General features: G+C 42.5%; 1 protein-coding gene across 3 annotated transcripts in view; it reads left to right on the top strand.

Moving 5' to 3' along the window:
• The window catches only part of Osbpl1a (oxysterol binding protein like 1A), a 206,796-nt gene that overhangs the window by 10,431 nt on the left and 177,688 nt on the right, over positions 1-18,677 (top strand). For all 3 annotated transcript variants that reach the window (XR_007213389.1, XM_048363309.1, XM_048363310.1), the window contains exons 3-4: positions 686-771; positions 2,165-2,239. Coding sequence is in view for 2 of the 3 variants with exons in the window: in XM_048363309.1 (XP_048219266.1) it covers positions 686-771; positions 2,165-2,239 (161 nt within the window). In the remaining variant the exon portion in view is untranslated. The remainder of the gene's footprint in view (positions 1-685; positions 772-2,164; positions 2,240-18,677) is intronic.

Below are 18,677 nucleotides of genomic sequence, written 5' to 3'. Positions count from 1 at the left end.
TTGTTTCAGGTTATGTAGTTACCACTCCAGTAAGCCAATATCCTCATTAGCTGAGATTTTTATCTAAGTCAAAGACTCAATTTTCAGTCACTGTCTGTAGAGCTAACCGGGTTCTAATGCTGCAGGAAATACTTTACTGATTGCTTACAAGTTTTTGTTTCCTTGTACCTCAGTTCACCCTTCTTAAGTCGTACAGGTTTTCAAAGAGAGTTGGTAGGGTTGAGGGTGTAGTAGAGTATTTGCCTAGCCCTGGGTTTGATCCTTAATACTACAAGAGTTGCTTCTCATTAAAGGTTACTACAAGAGAATGGCAACCTTTTACTAGATGATGGTAAAATAGTAAAAGATTCAGAAGTTTAGAGTCAGCAAACTGCTAGAAATCATATAGTTTGGTGTAACCCATTCTGCTTTTTAGTGATGAGGATGTTGTGTCAAAAAGATAGCCCTTTGTTCAAACCCTAGTACAGCCAAAATGGGGCAGCATCAAAGTTGTATGTAATCCATTGTACTAATCCCAGATTCACTATATTTGTTATACTTCTTACTGTGGTGTCTCTTGCCTCTCATTAGTAGTGGAGTGTGAAGAGCCATTGGCTAATTATTCATGTGGCTTATAGGGAGAAGTTCAGTTTATTGTAAAGCTTTACAAAGTGTCTAAAGACTCTTTATCTTTTTTCATTTTTAGGAAGAAGTAAGTCTAACTTGGGCTGGACACCTCTTCATCTGGCATCCTATTTTGGACATAAACAAGTTGTCCATGATCTGTTGAAGGTCTGTTTTTGGCTTTAATTTTTTAACAGATACTATGAAAATTGAAGATTTAAGTCTTAGAAAAGCCAACTGAGCTATTATAGCTTATTTTTATTTAAAGCAATAACTCATGAAAACACAATTTTTCTTCAATAACCACATGAACTATGTTAGCTTAATTAAAGTTCTGGATTTTTTTTTGGCATTTTACTTTTTACATCATTGGCTTTTTGTTCATCTTTTGTTTTTGTGTGTTTGCTGGTGTTGGGGCTTGAACTCAGGGCCTGGACACTGTCCCTAAGCTTTCTTTGCTTAAAGCTAGTACTTTACCACCTGAGCCCCTGCCCCACTTCTGGCTTTTTTTGGTGCTTAGTTGGAACTAAGAGTCTCACAAACTTTCTTGCCTGGGCTGGCTTTGAACCATGACCTTTAGATGTCAGATTCCTGAGTAGGATTATAGATTGATGTTATTGGCTTTTTAAAATGCCCAGGTAGGCATATTAGTTAATGAAGACATACACAGCAAGTGCAAAAACTTAAGCACATCCTACATAATTTTAAAAAGTGAAAATCTTAGCACTACACTTAATGAGAATGGTGACCTTGTATTTCTGAATATTTTTATTATAGTATTATTTTTCCCATATGAAACTTTTTTTTTTTGCCAGTCCTGGGGCTTGAACTCAGGGCCTGAGCACTGTCCCTGGCTTCTTTTTGCTCAATGCTAGCACTCTTACCACTTGAGCCACAGCGCCTCTTCTGGCTTTTTTTGTATATGTGGTGCTGAGGAATCGAATCCAGGGTTTCATATATATGAGGCAAGCACTCTACCACTAGGCCATATTCCCAGCCCTCCTACAATTTATCTGTACAATTAAATGGTGTTAGTATTTGTTTTTAACCTGAAAACTTACTAACTTCATGGTAGAGGAAATAGTATTCAGACAGTTTTTTTTTGAGGATGTATACATTTTAAAGAAAAGCAGGCGTTGGGAATATGGCCTAGTAGTAGAATGTTTGCCTTGGGATCGATCCCTCAGTACCATATATATAGAAAAAGCCAGAAGTGGCGCTGTGGCTCAAATGCTAGAGTGCTAGCCTTGAGCAAAAAGAAGCCAGGGACAGTGCTCAGACTCTGACTTCAAGCCCCAGGACTGACAAAAAAAAAAAAAGCAAAAAAAAAAGCAGCTGTTTATTTCACTTATCTGGTAATATATATATATATTTATTTTTTTTTTTTACCTATCAGGAAACCTACTTACTTAATACCACGAATTAAATTTATTCTTAGTAGTGACAGCTAAGCAACATTGATACTAACTTTTGAAGCACTTAATATCTTTGTAAGGAAGTCTGTTCACTTTTTAATATTTCTTGATCTGTGGAGGATATGTAATATTTTTATGTTTACTAGGCTGGCGCAGATGTGAATGTGTTAAATGACATGGGCGATACACCACTTCATCGAGCTGCCTTCACAGGACGAAAGGTGAAGCATATTTTTGTTATTTGTGATTGAAACATTTAGAAGAGAAATCATAAGAGCTGTATAAAACAGACCCTTGGGTCAAAAGTGCACAAGATCCTAGGATTGCACAATGATGCCAAGTATTAATTTTCTGAGATTTTTCTACACATCTTAGTTTCTGCTTATGTGACCCATCAATAAGGAATCATACTGCTTTTTGAAAAAGTACATTTATTGTGGTATAATTAACATTTCATAAAATTTACCTGCTGTACATTTACATTGCAGTAATTTGTAGTATGTTTCCATGTTTTATGTGACCATTACTATAATGTAGTTTTTGAACATTTCTATTGTCCTAGAAAGTTTTCTGCACCCTGTTTAACTTCATTGCTCATGTCTATCCTAGGTCCTAGGCAACTGTCTGTTTGTGGCCTGAGGGTTGTCTTTTTGAGATTTTTTTTCTTCATGGGACTTGAACCTCAGGGTCTGGGTGCTGTCCCTGAGCTCTTTTGCTTAAGGTTAATTCTCTACCACTTTGAACCACAGTGCCACTTCTAGTTTTCTGGTGGTTAACTGGAGATAATAGTCTCACAGACTTCCCTGCCTGTGCTGGCTTTGAATCATGATCCTCATATCTCAGCCTCCTGAATAGCTAGGATTAAAGGTGTAAGGTACCAGTCCCCAGGTAGATCTTATAATAGAATTTTACCAACATTTGTGTCTGGCTTCTTTAATTGAGCATAATGTTATTGAGGTTCATCTGTATTGTAACATGTCAATAATTTGTTCCTCATTATGGCTATTGAGTAGGTAGGCCTAAGTAAGCCACATTTTATTACCTGTTGAACATTTGTTGAAAATACCCCCCACCCTCCAGTCCTGGGGCTTGAACTCACGGCCTGGGTTCTGTCCCTGAGCTTCTTTTGCTCAAGGCTAGCTACTCTACCACTTGAGTCACAGCACCAATTCCAGCTTTTTCTGTTTATGTTGTACTGAGGAATTGTATCCAAGGCTTCATACATGCTAGGCAGGCACTCTACCACTAAGCAAGCCACATTCCCAGCCCTTGAAAAGACTTTTAACATTATAATTCCTTTGTTGAAATCAGTTGATCCTAAATATAAGGGTTTGTTTCTGGGCCTGCAATTCTCTTCCTTTGTAATATTATATTTAACTTTTGATGTTGGGCAGTGTAAGTTCTCTATTCACGGTCTTTAAACATTTCTTTATATGCCCATCCTGGGGCTTGAGCCCAGGGACTAGATGCTGTCTCTGAGCTTCTTATAGCTTAAGGCTAGTGCTCTACCCCTTTGATCCATAGCTCCACTTCTAGCTTTTTGGTGGTTAATTGTAGATAATAGTCTCAAGGACTTTCCTGACTTGGCTGGCTTCCATCCTTAGATCTCAGTCACCTGAGTAGCTAGGATTATAGATGTGAGCCACGGGGCCCCAGCTATCCATGGTCTTTAAAAAATAATTTGAGTAGTCTCAGCACTTTGTATTTTCATATAATTTTTTTTGCCAGTCCTGGGACTTGAACTATGAGCTTGGGCTCTGTCCCTGAGCTGCTTTTGCTCAAGGCAAGTACTCTACGGCTTGAGCCACCATGCCACTTTGACTCTTTTGAGTTTATTGGAGATAAGAGTCTCACAGGAACTTTTCTCCTTGAACTAGCTTCGAACTGCAATCTTCAGATCTCAGCCTCCTGAGTAGCTAGGATTAGGCACCCAACTCATATAAATTTTAAAGTCATTCTGTTAACTTCTATGAAAATGCCTATTTGTGTGTGTGTGTGTGTGTGTGTGTGCATATGTGCACATGTGCATGTGTGTGTGTTTATGTCTGTATATAATGGGGATTAAATCCAGGGCCTTATACATGTTGGGCAAGTACTTTACCTCTGAGCTACATCCCCAATGCCTATTGGAATTTTAATACAGTTCGTGTGGTCTTGTATCTGTGAATCAGTTTGGGAAGAATTGCTGTATTAGGAATTTTGAATCTTCCAATTTATGAACATGAGATGCATCTTTATATATATGCCAATATATAAAAAATTATATATATAAAGATACACACATATATAGTATTCCTAGTCCTGGGAATAAATTTGGCTTGGACACTGTCCCTGAGCTTTTTGAAATTTTATGGGAGGTTGTATTTCAGATCTAAGATCCATGCACAAGAGAAAGTGTGTTCTCTGTCCCCGAGCTTCTTTTGATCAAAGGTAGTGCTGTACCACTTGTGCCGCAGCTCTGCTTCTAGCTTTTTTTGGTAATTTATTGGAGATAAGACTCTTATAGTCTTCCCTGCTTGGGCTGACTTCCAACTGTGATCCTTATATTTCAACCTCTTGACTAGCTAGGATTACAGGGGTAAGCCACTGGTGCCTGGCTCTTAGATGTATTATGTGGATGTTTTCAGTGTGTAAATGAACTTTTTGTACTTATTTTGTTAAATTCCTTTGTCTGGCCTTAACGTGTAGAATCTTGAATGAGGCTGGCCAGCTGATATCTCTGCTCAGTTAAAAAATATGTACATATTAAGCATATATGCATACTTTTCTAGCAAGCCTGAATCAATATAGCTTAGTAGTCAGCCAGTATTTGGGTAGCATTGGGCTACAAATCACATAGGCTTTGTATGTCTGCCTGGGGAGCTTAGTAGTCCACCAGTATTTGGGTAGCATAGGGCTACAAATCACATAGGCTTTGTATGTCTGCCTGGGGACCTGTGTTTAGGTTGGAGAGTGCTTTGAGAGTTCTGGTATTTCTCACGTCTATCTCTGCTCTTTCTCAAGGGCCTTCTCTTAATTTTTCCTGTCCATCAGTGATGTTTCCTAGCAGCTGGAGATGCATGGGAATCTAACCTATTCCTCTTTTGTTTCATTTTTAGGATGTTAAGTATCCAGCTGTTTTGTCATTTGCCTTATGTAGTAGGCAGAATAGTGGTCCCCAAAGTTGACCACATCCTAATCTCTGAAATTTGTGACTATCTTTGGTTTCATAACAAGTGGAAATGAAAAGTTGCAGATGGACTTGAGGTTGGTAGTCAGCTGAGTATAGATAAGCAAATAGTTTGGGGGTATCTAGTATAATCACAACAGTGTCTAGATGAATGAGAGGAAGAAGGGGGTCAGAATCAGAGGGAGATTTGCCTAGTTAGATCCAGTGCTTCTGGCTTGGAAATTGAAGGAAATGCCATAAGCCAAGAAACAGTGATGGCTCTAGAATCTAGAAAAGTAAGGAAATATCCTCCCACAGAATGTCTGGAAGGAACTAGCCTTACAACATCATGATTTTATTCAGCGAGACATATTTCACACTTCTGAAATACAAAACTGTCAGATGATAAATTCATGTGGAAGGCCACAAAATTTGTGATAATTTGTTAACATTTGCAGCCATATCTTGCTAATAGGTATATGGATTTTCCCATTTCTTTGCCCACTTTACTGGCCTGAGTTTTCCCTTTTGTTCCAAATTAAATCGGTTCCCTCTGGTAGCATAGCTATTGGCTGTCATTGCGAGCTTTGCCCTGGCCAATCTTCTTTGGGGGTGTAGGGAAATGTAACTGTGTATAGCTAGAAGGCTAAAGTCACCTGATGGATGTGTTACTTGATGTTTGGGTATCTCCTATTGAATGTTTCTTTTGATTTGTTGTTTCTTTAGTGGATGTCTACCAAGAAATGGTTACAGTGTTGACAATATTGTCCAGTTTTACATTTCCTTTTTGTTTTGATGCCAGTCCTTGCTTGAACTCAGCTTAGGTGCTGTCCCTGAGCTTTTTTTTTTTTTTTTCTTCTCAAGATTAGTGCTCTACCACAGCTCCATTTCCAGCTTTTTAGTGGTTAATCAGAGGTAAGAGTCTCATGGATTTTCATGCCTGAGCTGTCTTTGAACTGTGATTTTCAGATCTCAGCCTCCTGAGTAGCTAGAATTACAGATGTAAGCCACTGGTGCCTGGCTTACATTCACTTTTAAGGATTGCAGTCCTTTGAGTGTGTAATGCCACAACAGCTAAAACTTGTTCCACCCGTTTTCATGATGTTTTGTTTTGAAACAGAGTCTCCTTATGTATATAGCCCCAGGCTGGCCTCAAACTTTTGAATCTTCTGCCTTGGTTTCCTAAGTGCTGGGATTGCAGGTATATACCTGGCCTTAGAGTATATTTTCGATTTACTGTTATTATTGGTTGCTGTCCAACATCACCTACAAAGGTTATTTTGAAATTATGTAATATGGAAGGTTTAAAAATTATGTTCACCCTTTTTATTGTTCTAATGACTATATTTTATATAAATTACCATAAATTAATCCAGTATGTGCAAAATAAGCCTGTTTGAATGAATATGTTTTACATTCTTGCTGCTTATTTGTTCCTAAGTTGTGATCCAGATATAAAGTCTCATTAAAGTATCTTTTATAGTAAAACCATGAACAGTAAACATAGTGGATTAGTTCTTTGTTGGACTGGGTTTCAAAAATGAACAGTTGGTGGTGGCTCACATCTGTAATCCTAGCTAGTCAGATGTCTGAGATCTAAGGATCATGATTCGAAACCAACCAGGGCAGAAAAGTCCATGAGACTCTTATCTCCAATTATCCACAAAAATTTGGAAATGGAGCTGTGGCTCAAATGATAGAGCACTAGTCGTGAGCACAAAAGTTTAGGGACAGCACCCAAGTCCAGAGTTCAAGCCCCAGAATCAGCCAAAAACAACAAGAACAAGAAAAACTGCAAGTAGTTTGCATTGGCTGAGTCATATATGAACTACTTACCACTGTTCCCCTTATAGTCCTGCACTTTTCATCCTTTCTGTGGAACTCAGAAAATTCTGTTGCCATCTGTTTTCTCATAGCCCACATCTACCCACTCTTGAAAGTGTAGCTCAAGCGCAGTCTCTTAAGTTTTTTTCTTGAATTCTTGTAGGTGGAAGGAAGCTGTCTTCAGGCACATTGCAGCATTCCCTTCATCCTATTTATACTTTGTATTACTGTTACTGTTGCATGTATCTTAACTGTCCTGCAAGATTTCATTGTTCTTACTCTCAAGGAATTAACACATTTCATGTTTTGTATTGTATTGTACACAAGCACAACACAGACTTTACTGTCTGTCTCTGATTACCTGTATCAAATCAGTTTATTACATTTATTCAGCTCTTTACATATTTTTTTTTTTTTTTGGCCAGTCCTGGGCCTTGGGCTCAGGGCCTGAGCACTGTCCCTGGCTTCCTTTTTGCTCAAGGCTAGCACTCTGCCACTTGAGCCACAGTGCCACTTCTGGCCGTTTTCTGTATATGTGGTGCTGGGGAATCAAACCCAGGGCCTCATGTATACGAGGCAAGCTCTCTTGCCGCTAGGCCATATCCCCAGCCCCTCTTTACATATTTGGATATTGTTATTTTCTTGAACTGTGAACTTGTGATTAGTTGGGCTTTGGTTTGATTTTGATACTTTGCATATATATATATAATGTATATGTATGTTTCTGTTGTATCACAAAATAACATTTAGCTGAAGTTACATGAATGTATCACATAAACATAGTTCTTGTGATTAAAAATAAGCCAGGTGTCTGTGATTCATGTCTATAATCCTAGCTACTCAGGAGACTGAGATCTGAGGATCCCAGTTCAAAGCCAGCCTGGGCAGGAAACTTCTAGAGATTTATCTCCAATAAACTACTCAAAAGAAAAAAAAAAAAAGCCAGAATTGGTGCAGTGACTCAAGTGGTAGAGTGCTTGCCTTGAGCAAAAGAAGCTTAGGGATAGCTCCCAGATCCAGAGTTCAAGCCCCAGGACTAGCAAAAAAAAAAAGAAAGAAAGAAAGAAAGAAAGAAACTCAAAACACCTCTCAAACAAGTATATTTATGCGAAAGAGTTTTTTTTGTGTGTGTGTGGGCGGATAGTTAAGATAGAGTCTCAGTATGTTGTTGCTCAGGCTGGTTCATACTGACTGTGTAGCCAAGGTGGACCTTGATTCTGCCATCCTCCTTCCTTAGCTTCCCTAGTACTTGGATTGTAGGAGGTGTAGGTCACATGCTCATCTGCAAGAAGTGTAATTTCTAATCATTGTCATGAAAGGTAGTCTTTTACCATGAAGATCATTTTAAATACCTGATTGTTAGGTTTTTTTAAAGTAGGTAGCTGGTAAAGGAGAACGCCACGCAGTATTCAGGCAGGAGAGAAAGTTTATTACCGAACTGCTGGCCTGTGGCCAAGATGATCCATGGCCCGAGAGAAAGGAGAGAGAGAGAGCGACCTCCACCCAGCCCTGCCTTATATTTAGGGCAGGGGCAAGGGGTGTGGCCAGGTGGATTAGGATGTGACCTCAGAGAAAGGGGAGGTAACTGCCTCCAGGTCTGCAGGTTACCCAGGTAACTGGGTGGAGACTTAATGAGGTGGGGGCAGCTACGTGGAGCCCTCAGGGAGAGGACCTAACATTCCAGCCTTTTAATAGTTATGAAAAAGGGCGAAGACTCTCTCTGGCTGCTTCCTGCTGGCAAGGGGCGTCGGCATTGGGGGTAAAAGGCAGAAATGTGGCCCCTCCTGGAGAAGGCGAGCAGCAGGGTCCCTTGGTGGTAGATGCCAGTCCTTGAATGAAGCCTGGAAGAAGTCTCATGAGGCAGGGGCTGGACAAAAAAAAAATATTAAGGCAAAAGCAAGACTTTATGATGTAACAAATGCCTTGGAGTTGAAAGGAATTTGTAAAAAAAAAAAATAAAAAGGAGGATTTACTACAAAGCATTTCAAATTTTGTTCTTTGAAATATGTAAAATGCAGTTCCCAAATGTTTGAGGGGAGCTTTGGGTTTTTCTTGGTACATTAGCGACCCCTTGTGTTCTTGCTGAAAATTAGTATACCAGAAGTTTAAAATGTTACACTTAGTATTTATTCATTTTTCAGAATTTTGAAGTTTCTGTTATTCATAATCAAATTGAAAGAGGAGTAAATATATACACTTCAGCACTGACCTTTTTATCTCACCTAAAATACAGAAGTGATGCATAATCCTGAATTTCACACAGTTTTTTAGGATTTTTACTATGTGTCCTATATTGTCTAAGTAACTTGACACTTGTCATATTATTTGCTGATAAACAGTTGCCCTATAATAAGACAGATAGGGACATTGCTTATCTGTAAAGAATTCTGCAGAAGAGACGACTTTCAAAGCTGTCCCCTATGTGGAATGAGAGACTAGGTCCCCCATCCCCCCTTTTTTCCTTATCTCTTCAGGAGACCATCTGTTGGGGTTCTGGACACCCCCTTTCTCCCCCCACGGGGAGAATGGTAACCACAAACTCTATGAAAGAGCACTCAGCCTGGCCCTCCGCCAGCGGAAGGCCAAAGGCGTGCTCACATGGGCAAACGCTAAGTTGAGGACGGGTTGCTGAAGCTTCCCCTCCCCCCAGTCCCCCCCACATGTTACCGAGGGCGGAGGCGAAAAGGAAGGCATCAGGGACACGCTGCGGTGGTGGAATGCGTCTCAAAGACTTTAATATGGAAGGGCACTTATATAGAAGTAATGGCGGGAAAGAAAGGGGGCTGGCCAAAGGGTCAGTCATAGGCTAGGGGTCACGTTCATCAAGTGACATCACGAAACTTCCCTTTGTGGGCGGGACAATCCCATCATGGTGGCACACATGTGTTCACCTCCCAAGGGGTAGAGGTCAAAAGGTGGGAGGGGCTTCTATTGTCCCAAGGCTGGTGGAGGGGCAGTCTTTCCCAGGCCATAATAATCCCCAACATCTCCCCCTTTTTGTTTTTTTTCAATAAGCAGGGGATGCTGTAAACACATGGCATGTGTGGGCACAAGGCAAATGCTGACATAAGATCTGTGGGGCCCCTTCCACAAAACTGGGGTGAGGGGTAGGTAAGGGTCCATCCATCTGGCTATGTCCAGAAGTCAGAATCCTCAGCTGGTTTCTGCCAAGTGCAGGAAGGTGCAGACAGCAGCCCTCTTTTGTTGGTGAGGTAGAAGCTGAAACTCTGGCATTCCCGGCAGTTCACAGTAGCTGATAACTCAAACATAAGTGATTAGTAAAACATTCTTTTATATAAACATTGAAGCCAAGGTGTTAAACCTTTGCATTTTACCCTTTTAAACATTTCTATCATAAAACATTGGGGTTGAGTGTCAATACCCTCAGCTTCTATTTTCTTTCCAACGGGACTCCCCAAGTCTAGCAGCAGGGGGAGAGGAAAGGAAGAAGCATGGTGCAAAATTCCTTTGGTTTCTTTGTGTGACGCTGTAGGCAGTATTGCCACAGCAAAACATTGAGCCATGAGATGCTCAAGAAGGAATCTAGAAAGCAAACAAGGAAAGGAAGCTTGGTTGCCTCCTACCGTAGGCAGTCCTACTTTCCATATTTTCATGGGAGAGCAGAAGTCCAACATGGTCCTCCTTTTCCTGGAGAAAACAAGAAAACATTTCTCCAGAGTGGGTGCTCTGGGTTTAATTTTCCAATCTGGAAAAACACATATACTGTACTCCATCCCACACTGATTCGGGATGATTTAAAATTTCTGGATAATTGACATAAGCATAACTAATCCTTAATTAATCCTGGGGAATACCTCCCCCTTTTGTTTTTTAAAATTATGACACCGGCGGCCACCAGGCAGGGAGTATGGATGGAGGTCTCGTCTTCTGTAGCTACTTCCTGCTGTCAAGGGGGCGACGTAAATCAAGGGCCCCTGGTCAGCCTGGCAGTCCGGTGTGGCTGGCAAAAAGTCCCCATCATTACCATGAGTATGGTCACTAGGGCCAGAGAGCGCTATGGTTTTCTCCAGCCCCCCCTGAGTCTTTGGGCATACCCAGAAGTTTCCAAGGCTGGTGCCTCCAGGGTTCAGGCCTGTGTTAGGGTGACGACTGTGAACGGCAAATTCCCCATTGGTGATCTCAGCAAGAGATGTTATTCTGTCAAAAGACACTTTTGAAAAGGTCAGGCAAAGTATCGACAAGTTCTCAGAGCTGGTTGGCATGAATGGCATAGAACATACCCTGGGCATAAGCCAGGAACAGTTCCCTTTTGGAGCATAAACCCAATTGTAAAGTGAACGAGTAAGGAGAAACGACTGAAAGAAGTGGTTAATGATAGAAAACTGGTTTGGCATAGCCAGTCAGAGGCAAAATAAATAAATATATATATACACCTATATACAACTGGCAAAAAAGAAGAAAATGGACAGGAATTATCTCTCTCGATTTCCCGGCTCTGATCCATTTTGAAAGGGTGAAACAAGGCAGCTCCCTTTAGGATAATATGGCACCATTCTCCTCTCACTCCACTCCACCTTTCCGTCTCCTGGACTGGCTAAGTCCCAGGAATTTTAATGTTTGTGGCTGGAATTGCATTTTCCCATCCGCGTTTGAACTCGGGGCCTGAGCACTGTCCATGAGCACTTTCGCTCAAGGCTAGTGCTCTACCACTTGAGTCACGGTGCTGCTTCAGCCTTTTGCTCGCTCTCTGTGGTTGAGCTCTCAATCTGGCTCTTTGCTGTTTAACTGGGAGGTGGGATTTTGGAGAAATTTTTCCTTTTGCCCGGGCTGGCTTTGAACTATCCAGGGAGTCATAGTCCTACAAGCCCTTTTTATTCCCAATTGAGCAACAAGGAAAAAACACAGAGATAATCCATTTGTAACCCGTTGAGAACTGACCAAAAACTGCTTGTGAAGGTTTGGCTATAACACTTAGAAAACATGAGATTTACATGCCATCAACTTGAATCACGCCATTGAATCCCACTGGCAAGTGAAAGAGAACACAGATAAATGACAACCAAGGGCAAAGGGTTAAAGCATTGTGGAATCCTCAGTCTCGGAAGTGGCTGCGTCCCTCATCCCCATTTGGCAAGTTCCATGCCATGCGATGGGGAACTCGAGGCAAGGCTGTAGTGGCTTCTCTTGCTCACATCTTGCTCTGGGTTGCCTGCAAAATTTCTATATAGATTGGTTAGGGTGTTCAAAATTTTTTCAGCACTTCTGGCTCTGGTATATCGATGCCCTTCTGGTTTAAGCAGGGTGAAAAGACTTTCTTAATCACAAAATTCAAAGACTTTCTTAATCCCAAAATTTTACCTGGCTAGCTGTGACCACTAACATAACTATGGTGATTTAACCTGGAGTAACTGTTAAGATGGAACTATTCACATCCTACTCAAGGCTCATAAATCATTCGAGCAGCTTCCAATGGGAGAGAGAGCAAAGAATCATTAGTAGTGAAACAAGGCAGTTTGGGAACAGAATGTGGTGGCATCTTCCTATATCCAGGAGCTGCGGCTAGCACATCTGTCCACCTGTATCCTATAAAGCAATATATTAATCCTGGGTCAGGAAAGTTGAGGTTAATAGTCACATTTGTATGAAGCAATCTCAATTTCTTGATCTTGAGAGTTTATGAGAACACAGGAGAGAAAATGGGAAGGTAAAATCTTAATTTATGCCAAAGAGTTGTTAAGGCTACATGCACACTTAACTTTTAACACACTGAGTATAAAATAACATGCTGATTTTATACCATTGTGCTTTTACTACATGCTGCATATTTGAACCTTATGGAAACACACTGAATATAAAATAACATACTGGTGAACTTTTACCACATGTTGCATATTTGAACCTTATGGAAATTTTTATAGGCACCTTTATCTCCATCGAACACCGGGATGGAAACCTATTGTTATGCCTTTAAATCTTACCAACAACCACACGCGTGCGCGCGCACACACACACACACACAAAAATACCTGAGCGCTCTTTAAAATTGCTTTGATTGGCCATTTAAATTTTCTGGAATTCCAGCGGCAAATGATATTAATTTGCCCATAATAGAACCACGTGGTTGAATAAAAAACAAAAGGGAAACCTGTTAATTACACACTCCCAACATGACAATTTTTAAATCACAGTGGACAAGCAAACCCTTTTATCCATCTAGAAAACTCCAGTTGATTTTATCTCTTTGAACTGGTAAACATGGAAGTTCAATCAAATTACCTATTGCTGTATCAAAACTCTTTGTTTTCCTTTCAATATTCCATTTTAGTTTATAACTTCAGACTTTCCTGGCTCCAACCCCATCTGCAGCTGTGAGTCTGATACAGAGAAAACGTGCAGGCAAGCACAGCGGGGTGCTTGCCTCTCTCAGCTGCAGCGCAATCGGCCAGCCCAGGCGAGCCTGGCACGCCCCTCACCTGGGGGGAATGGGTGGGGCCCCGCCTCCAATATGGCGTGCCCCATTGTGCTCCACGTGTGTGTTAAGTCAGAGAAATCAGGATTCAACCAACTCACCCGAATTTCTGAGCTTAACGACCATTGGCGGGCATAAAGCAGTTTGCCGGGCTGCAGCCACTCCGGGGCTGCTGCCGCCGCTGCTGCCGCCCGCGCACCCCAGCGGGACACCGTCCCATGGTCTAAACTGCACGCCACGCCCTTTTTTCTTCTTCTTTTTTTTTTTTTTTCCATCCGCGGGCTGGGGCCGCACTGGCTCCAGCCCAGCCATTGTAAATACAAGTCTGGCCAAAGCAGCAGCCATCCCTAACGCTCTGCCGCCGCCATGCCACAGCTTCCCACATGGTGGAACCGCGCTTCCGCCACGCCGTGCAATGCTACCGCAAAAGACGCCTGGTGCCGCCTGGGGCCACACGAGCCCCAGCCCACGCACCTCGCAAACCCGGGGTGGCGCGGAGCACAGTGTACTCACGCTCAGCCCGCGCAAGCCAAACCGCTCCGGCGCTCGGCCACCCACTGCTTCTCAAGCGCCACTGCGGGTGCCGGGACCGCCGTCTGGCCCGGGGCGCGCAGAGCAGAACTAACCGACCCCAGCCCGGGGTCGCATTCCTCTTGCTCCGGCCCCACTGCTCCACTGACATGCTTCCGCGGGAAGCGCGCCCCGCTCCCTCCGCCGCCCGGCGCCAAATCGCCACGGCGGGGCAACTCTCTGGCGCCGCGTCCCGCGAGCCTGTGTCTCCATGCTTCTGCCCCGTCTGGATGGGCAGGACCCTCCTCTAAAACCCTACTTAGCAATCTGTGGGGATACTGTACCCCGAACTTCTCGGCCGTACAATTCGGTCCCCGTTCGGGCGCCATTTATGTTGGGGTTCTGGACACCCCCTTTCTCCCCCCACGGGGAGAATGGTAACCACAAACTCTATGAAAGAGCACTCAGCCTGGCCCTCTGCCAGCGGAAGGCCAAAGGCGTGCTCACATGGGCAAACGCTAAGTTGAGGACGGGTTGCTGAAGCTTCCCCTCCCCCCAGTCCCCCCCACATGTTACCGAGGGCGGAGGCGAAAAGGAAGGCATCAGGGACACGCTGCGGTGGTGGAATGCGTCTCAAAGACTTTAATATGGAAGGGCACTTATATAGAAGTAATGGCGGGAAAGAAAGGGGGCTGGCCAAAGGGTCAGTCATAGGCTAGGGGTCACGTTCATCAAGTGACATCACGAAACTTCCCTTTGTGGGCGGGACAATCCCATCATGGTGGCACACATGTGTTCACCTCCCAAGGGGTAGAGGTCAAAAGGTGGGAGGGGCTTCTATTGTCCCAAGGCTGGTGGAGGGGCAGTCTTTCCCAGGCCATAATAATCCCCAACAACCATCTTTGAAATTGCTCCCAGCTCAAGGCTGCCTCTTGGCCACTGTCGGCACCTGCAGTAATAAATATTTAATTCTTACAGTGGTGTCTGGGCAGTATATCACATCTTGTAATATGGAGGTCAGATCTGGCCAGCGCCATCATTGGCTGTTGAAGGGTGTCTGATTGACTCCATCTCAGATTAGTTAAAGAGCAGAAGCTGACTCCATCTTCCCAAAGATCTCCCCCACCCTATCCAGGGAAGTTCCCCTTCTCTGTGATAAGATTATGTAAACTGCTTGACCACCTGAGTAGTGGAACTTCAAGGTTAAACCTGTGCCCTCCTATGAGTAGGCATATCTGCCTGCATCAAGTGAGCCCTGCCAAATCCGTGTGCCAAGTCTAACTAAAATGATAGGTTGGTTCAAACAGTTGCTATGAGGCAGATTGTAACTCCATTGGCGTGTGACCTGGCATGCTCTCCTATAACCTGACCCCGAGTGTTGCCTGGGGTGTTCGGTCCCAGCTCCTGAGTCTGGGCTGTGTCCCCGGCCAGCCAGCTTGCGTTCTATGGTTGTGGTTGTGGTCTCAGCTCCCGAGTCTGGGCTGTGACCCTGGCCAGTCAGTATACTTTTTACTTCCCCAATAAATCCATCTTTTTACTTGAGACTCTCTCTGAGAGGTGGACTCTTGGAGGGATGGGGGATTTCTCCCCCCTCTCCCCGACCCCATTACGCTTCTATCATAGCCCAACCTTTGTTACAGTCACATTCCCTTCTAAATTCATTCCTAGGAGCAGGTCTTAGGATACTAGTGTCTCCTTGGAAAAGTTTAGATGAGAGCATTTGGTGCAATAAGCCCCTGTTGCTGCAACCAAACCATTTTCTCCTTACTCTTCTGTCCATTTCTAGATTCTCCTTATTCTTAGCTAGTGTACTTTGGCTTGCTATGACTTTCCTTGAACTCTGAGCCCCTATTTTGCGATGTACCCCTTAAGTTGGAGATGCTATAAATGTCCATTTATTGTCAAAATTTGGAAATGTAGCTGTATTTTTAATTACCTTTGCCAGTATGCTCTTTCTTGCTTGCTGGTTGTTTGGCACAATGAGCCTAGTATTCAGGCAACCTTTGTGTCTTCTAATATATGACTTAATATTATCTTTACTTTAGTTGGGGAACAGACTTTTCCAGAACCTCATGAAACCATCTAAACATTGTGTTCCATTCTCTTTCCTGAAATCTTTGCTTTTTATTTTGTTTCTTGACGGTGCTAAGAGATTGAACCTACAGCTTCACACATGCTAGACAAGCACTTCACCACTGACCTTAAAACCCCAACTGTCTCTGCTTTTGAGAAAATGTTCTGACACTACTCAGGCCACTGAATTGAAAATTTATTGACCTGGCTTTAATCCTTCCTAATCTTTACTTCCCACACCCTGTTTTCATGTGTCCTAATGAGACTTTCAACATTCTAGCCTCTTCTGGCTCACCTGGTTCTGCTAACAAGTCATCGATAAAGTGGGTAGTGTGATGTTCTGTAGGATGGCCAAATGGTATGAGGCAAAATTGTAGATGATTACTGTTGTCCATGTAAATGCAAACTGTCCTTGACCTTTTTTCCACACAGGATACAAAGGAGTATGTTTATCACATCATTTGTTGTATACCATGTACTTAGAATAAAGCCACTGCATTTGACACTGCTTTCCATCTGGTTTTCACACCAATGGGTGAATTGTATGGAAATCGGATAGGAACTTTCTTTTTTTGGTGGTGGTACTGTGTATTAAATTAAGGGCCTGTATATGCTAGGCCGAATGAACCACAGACACTCCACTAAGTTATTTTTTTTTTTTTTAACATTCTTTTTTTTTTTTTTTTTTTTGGCCAGTCCTGGGCCTTGGACTCAGGGCCCGAGCACCGTCCCTGGCTTCTTCCCGCTCAAGGCCAGCACTCCGCCACTTGAGCCACAGCGCCGCTTCTGGCCGTTTTCTGTATATGTGGTGCTGGGGAATCGAACCTAGGGCCTCGTGTATCCGAGGCAGGCACTCTTGCCACTAGGCTATATCCCCAGCCCCCACTAAGTTATTTTTTTCTTTTAACTTTTGCAGGACTGGGCTTGAACTTAGTACCTCGTGCTCTTATTTAGATTTTTTTCTCCTCAATGCTGGCACTCTACCAGTGGAGCCATACCTATGCTTACAGTGTTTTTGCTCACAGATTTGTTTGCCCTGGCTGGCTGACTTTGAACTGTGATAGACCTCAGGCTTCTGTGTTGCCAGGATTATAGTTGTGAGCAACTCTTGCCCAGCTTGCTCTGGTTACTTTTTAGATAAACTTTTTTTCCCTGATGATTTCAAACTTCAGGTTTTTTTTTTTTTTTGTCACTCTCAACCTTGCTAGCTCTTACTAATCTTACCTTAATCATAGTGAGAACAACTGTGAATGACTTTAGTGGTAAGCTTTTTGGTGGCACTCTACCACTTGAGCCATGTCCTTAGACGCCTAAGAATTATTATTTTTATTAGGATCTAGGAATTGGCAGGACCAATCTCATCCCCCTCAAACTGCCACAGGTGAGCTAGTACTCACTGGAGCACTTTGCTTATGTTACAGCCTCTATGGTTGCCATTAGTTCTCCAAAGGGCTCAAGAAGTTATTGTTACTATCTTTTCTTATTAGAGAGGACATGGTTTAGTTTTCTAAATCCAAGGTAGAGCTTAGAAATCAGAACATAGGAAATAGGCTTTTCTTGTGGCAACTTCAGAGACATTACTAAGTGTATAGTTAAGTTGATCATGTATCTACATGCACATGCACCAGTTATTATTTAGCAATGTCAGGAATCGTGAATATTTCTTTGTGAGTTGTCTCTTAAAAAATAAAATTTGTGTGGGAGCATGTGTATTTAAAATGTCAGATGATTATGAAGCTTTGAAATGAAAAATTGATGACCCTTGTTTTGTGTCTATTCATTCTTGTTCACATTTCCTAGCAACAACCACTTTGTAATATTTTTTTCAGTGCTGGGGATTAAACTCAGAAGTTGTGTATGCTACACAAGTACTCTAGCACTGAGAAATATCCCCAGCTCTCAGGTTTTTTTTCTTTTTAACCTGCATATTTATAAATAACATTTATGTCCCGATTCTTGGTTCTCTATTTTAAATTGAGGTTGTTTTTTTCTTCTTTTTTGGCGGTACTGGAGTTTGGACTTAAGGGATTGCTTAGGCAAGTCCTCTACCACAAAGAGGAATAGTCCTCTTTCCCTTGCCCTAAATGTAGATTTTTCTATTGATTTATCTGTAGCAGGTAAGCATTTTGCTGTCTTTGTTGTCACTCTCTGTCTCAATCCCTTACTGGATGGAAATCCATTTCCCTGAACTCAATTTGCAAATAATGAGATACAAGGTTTTAAAGAAAAGGAAATACAGATTTATTAATTTTGCCAGGCAAAATGAGACTGCTTGAGCTAAAATATCAAACAGAAGCACGGTTGTAGTTAGTTGAAGGAGGGAGAATGACAGTTTTTATAGAAGAGCTGGGAAGCGTGGGCTCCCGGATGTATGTGCTGAGGCATGACTTGGCAGGCACAGCCTTGGGCTCACTTATTAATGTGTTGGCCTTAATCCCAGAGTTGTATTCTTTGTTGTCCTGAATGATCCCTCACTCCTGTGGTGAGTAAAATTAGGACAGAAGTGTGATAACCTTGCCTGGAGCTGTAAAGTTATTCTTGAATTCTTACTTGAGGAATGGGGCAATGGTAGAGATAGAACACAAAAGGAAAAATTCAAAACTGTCTTTAAGACTTCTGTAACTGAAGCTGGAAATATGGCCTAGTGGCAAGAGTGCTTGCCTTGTATACATGA

Source organism: Perognathus longimembris, chromosome 15 (assembly GCF_023159225.1).
Source record: "Perognathus longimembris pacificus isolate PPM17 chromosome 15, ASM2315922v1, whole genome shotgun sequence".
In the NCBI taxonomy this organism is placed as follows: Eukaryota; Metazoa; Chordata; class Mammalia; order Rodentia; family Heteromyidae; genus Perognathus; species Perognathus longimembris.
Note: the sequence above shows the minus strand (reverse complement) of the source record. Positions and strands in the feature narration are given on the sequence as shown.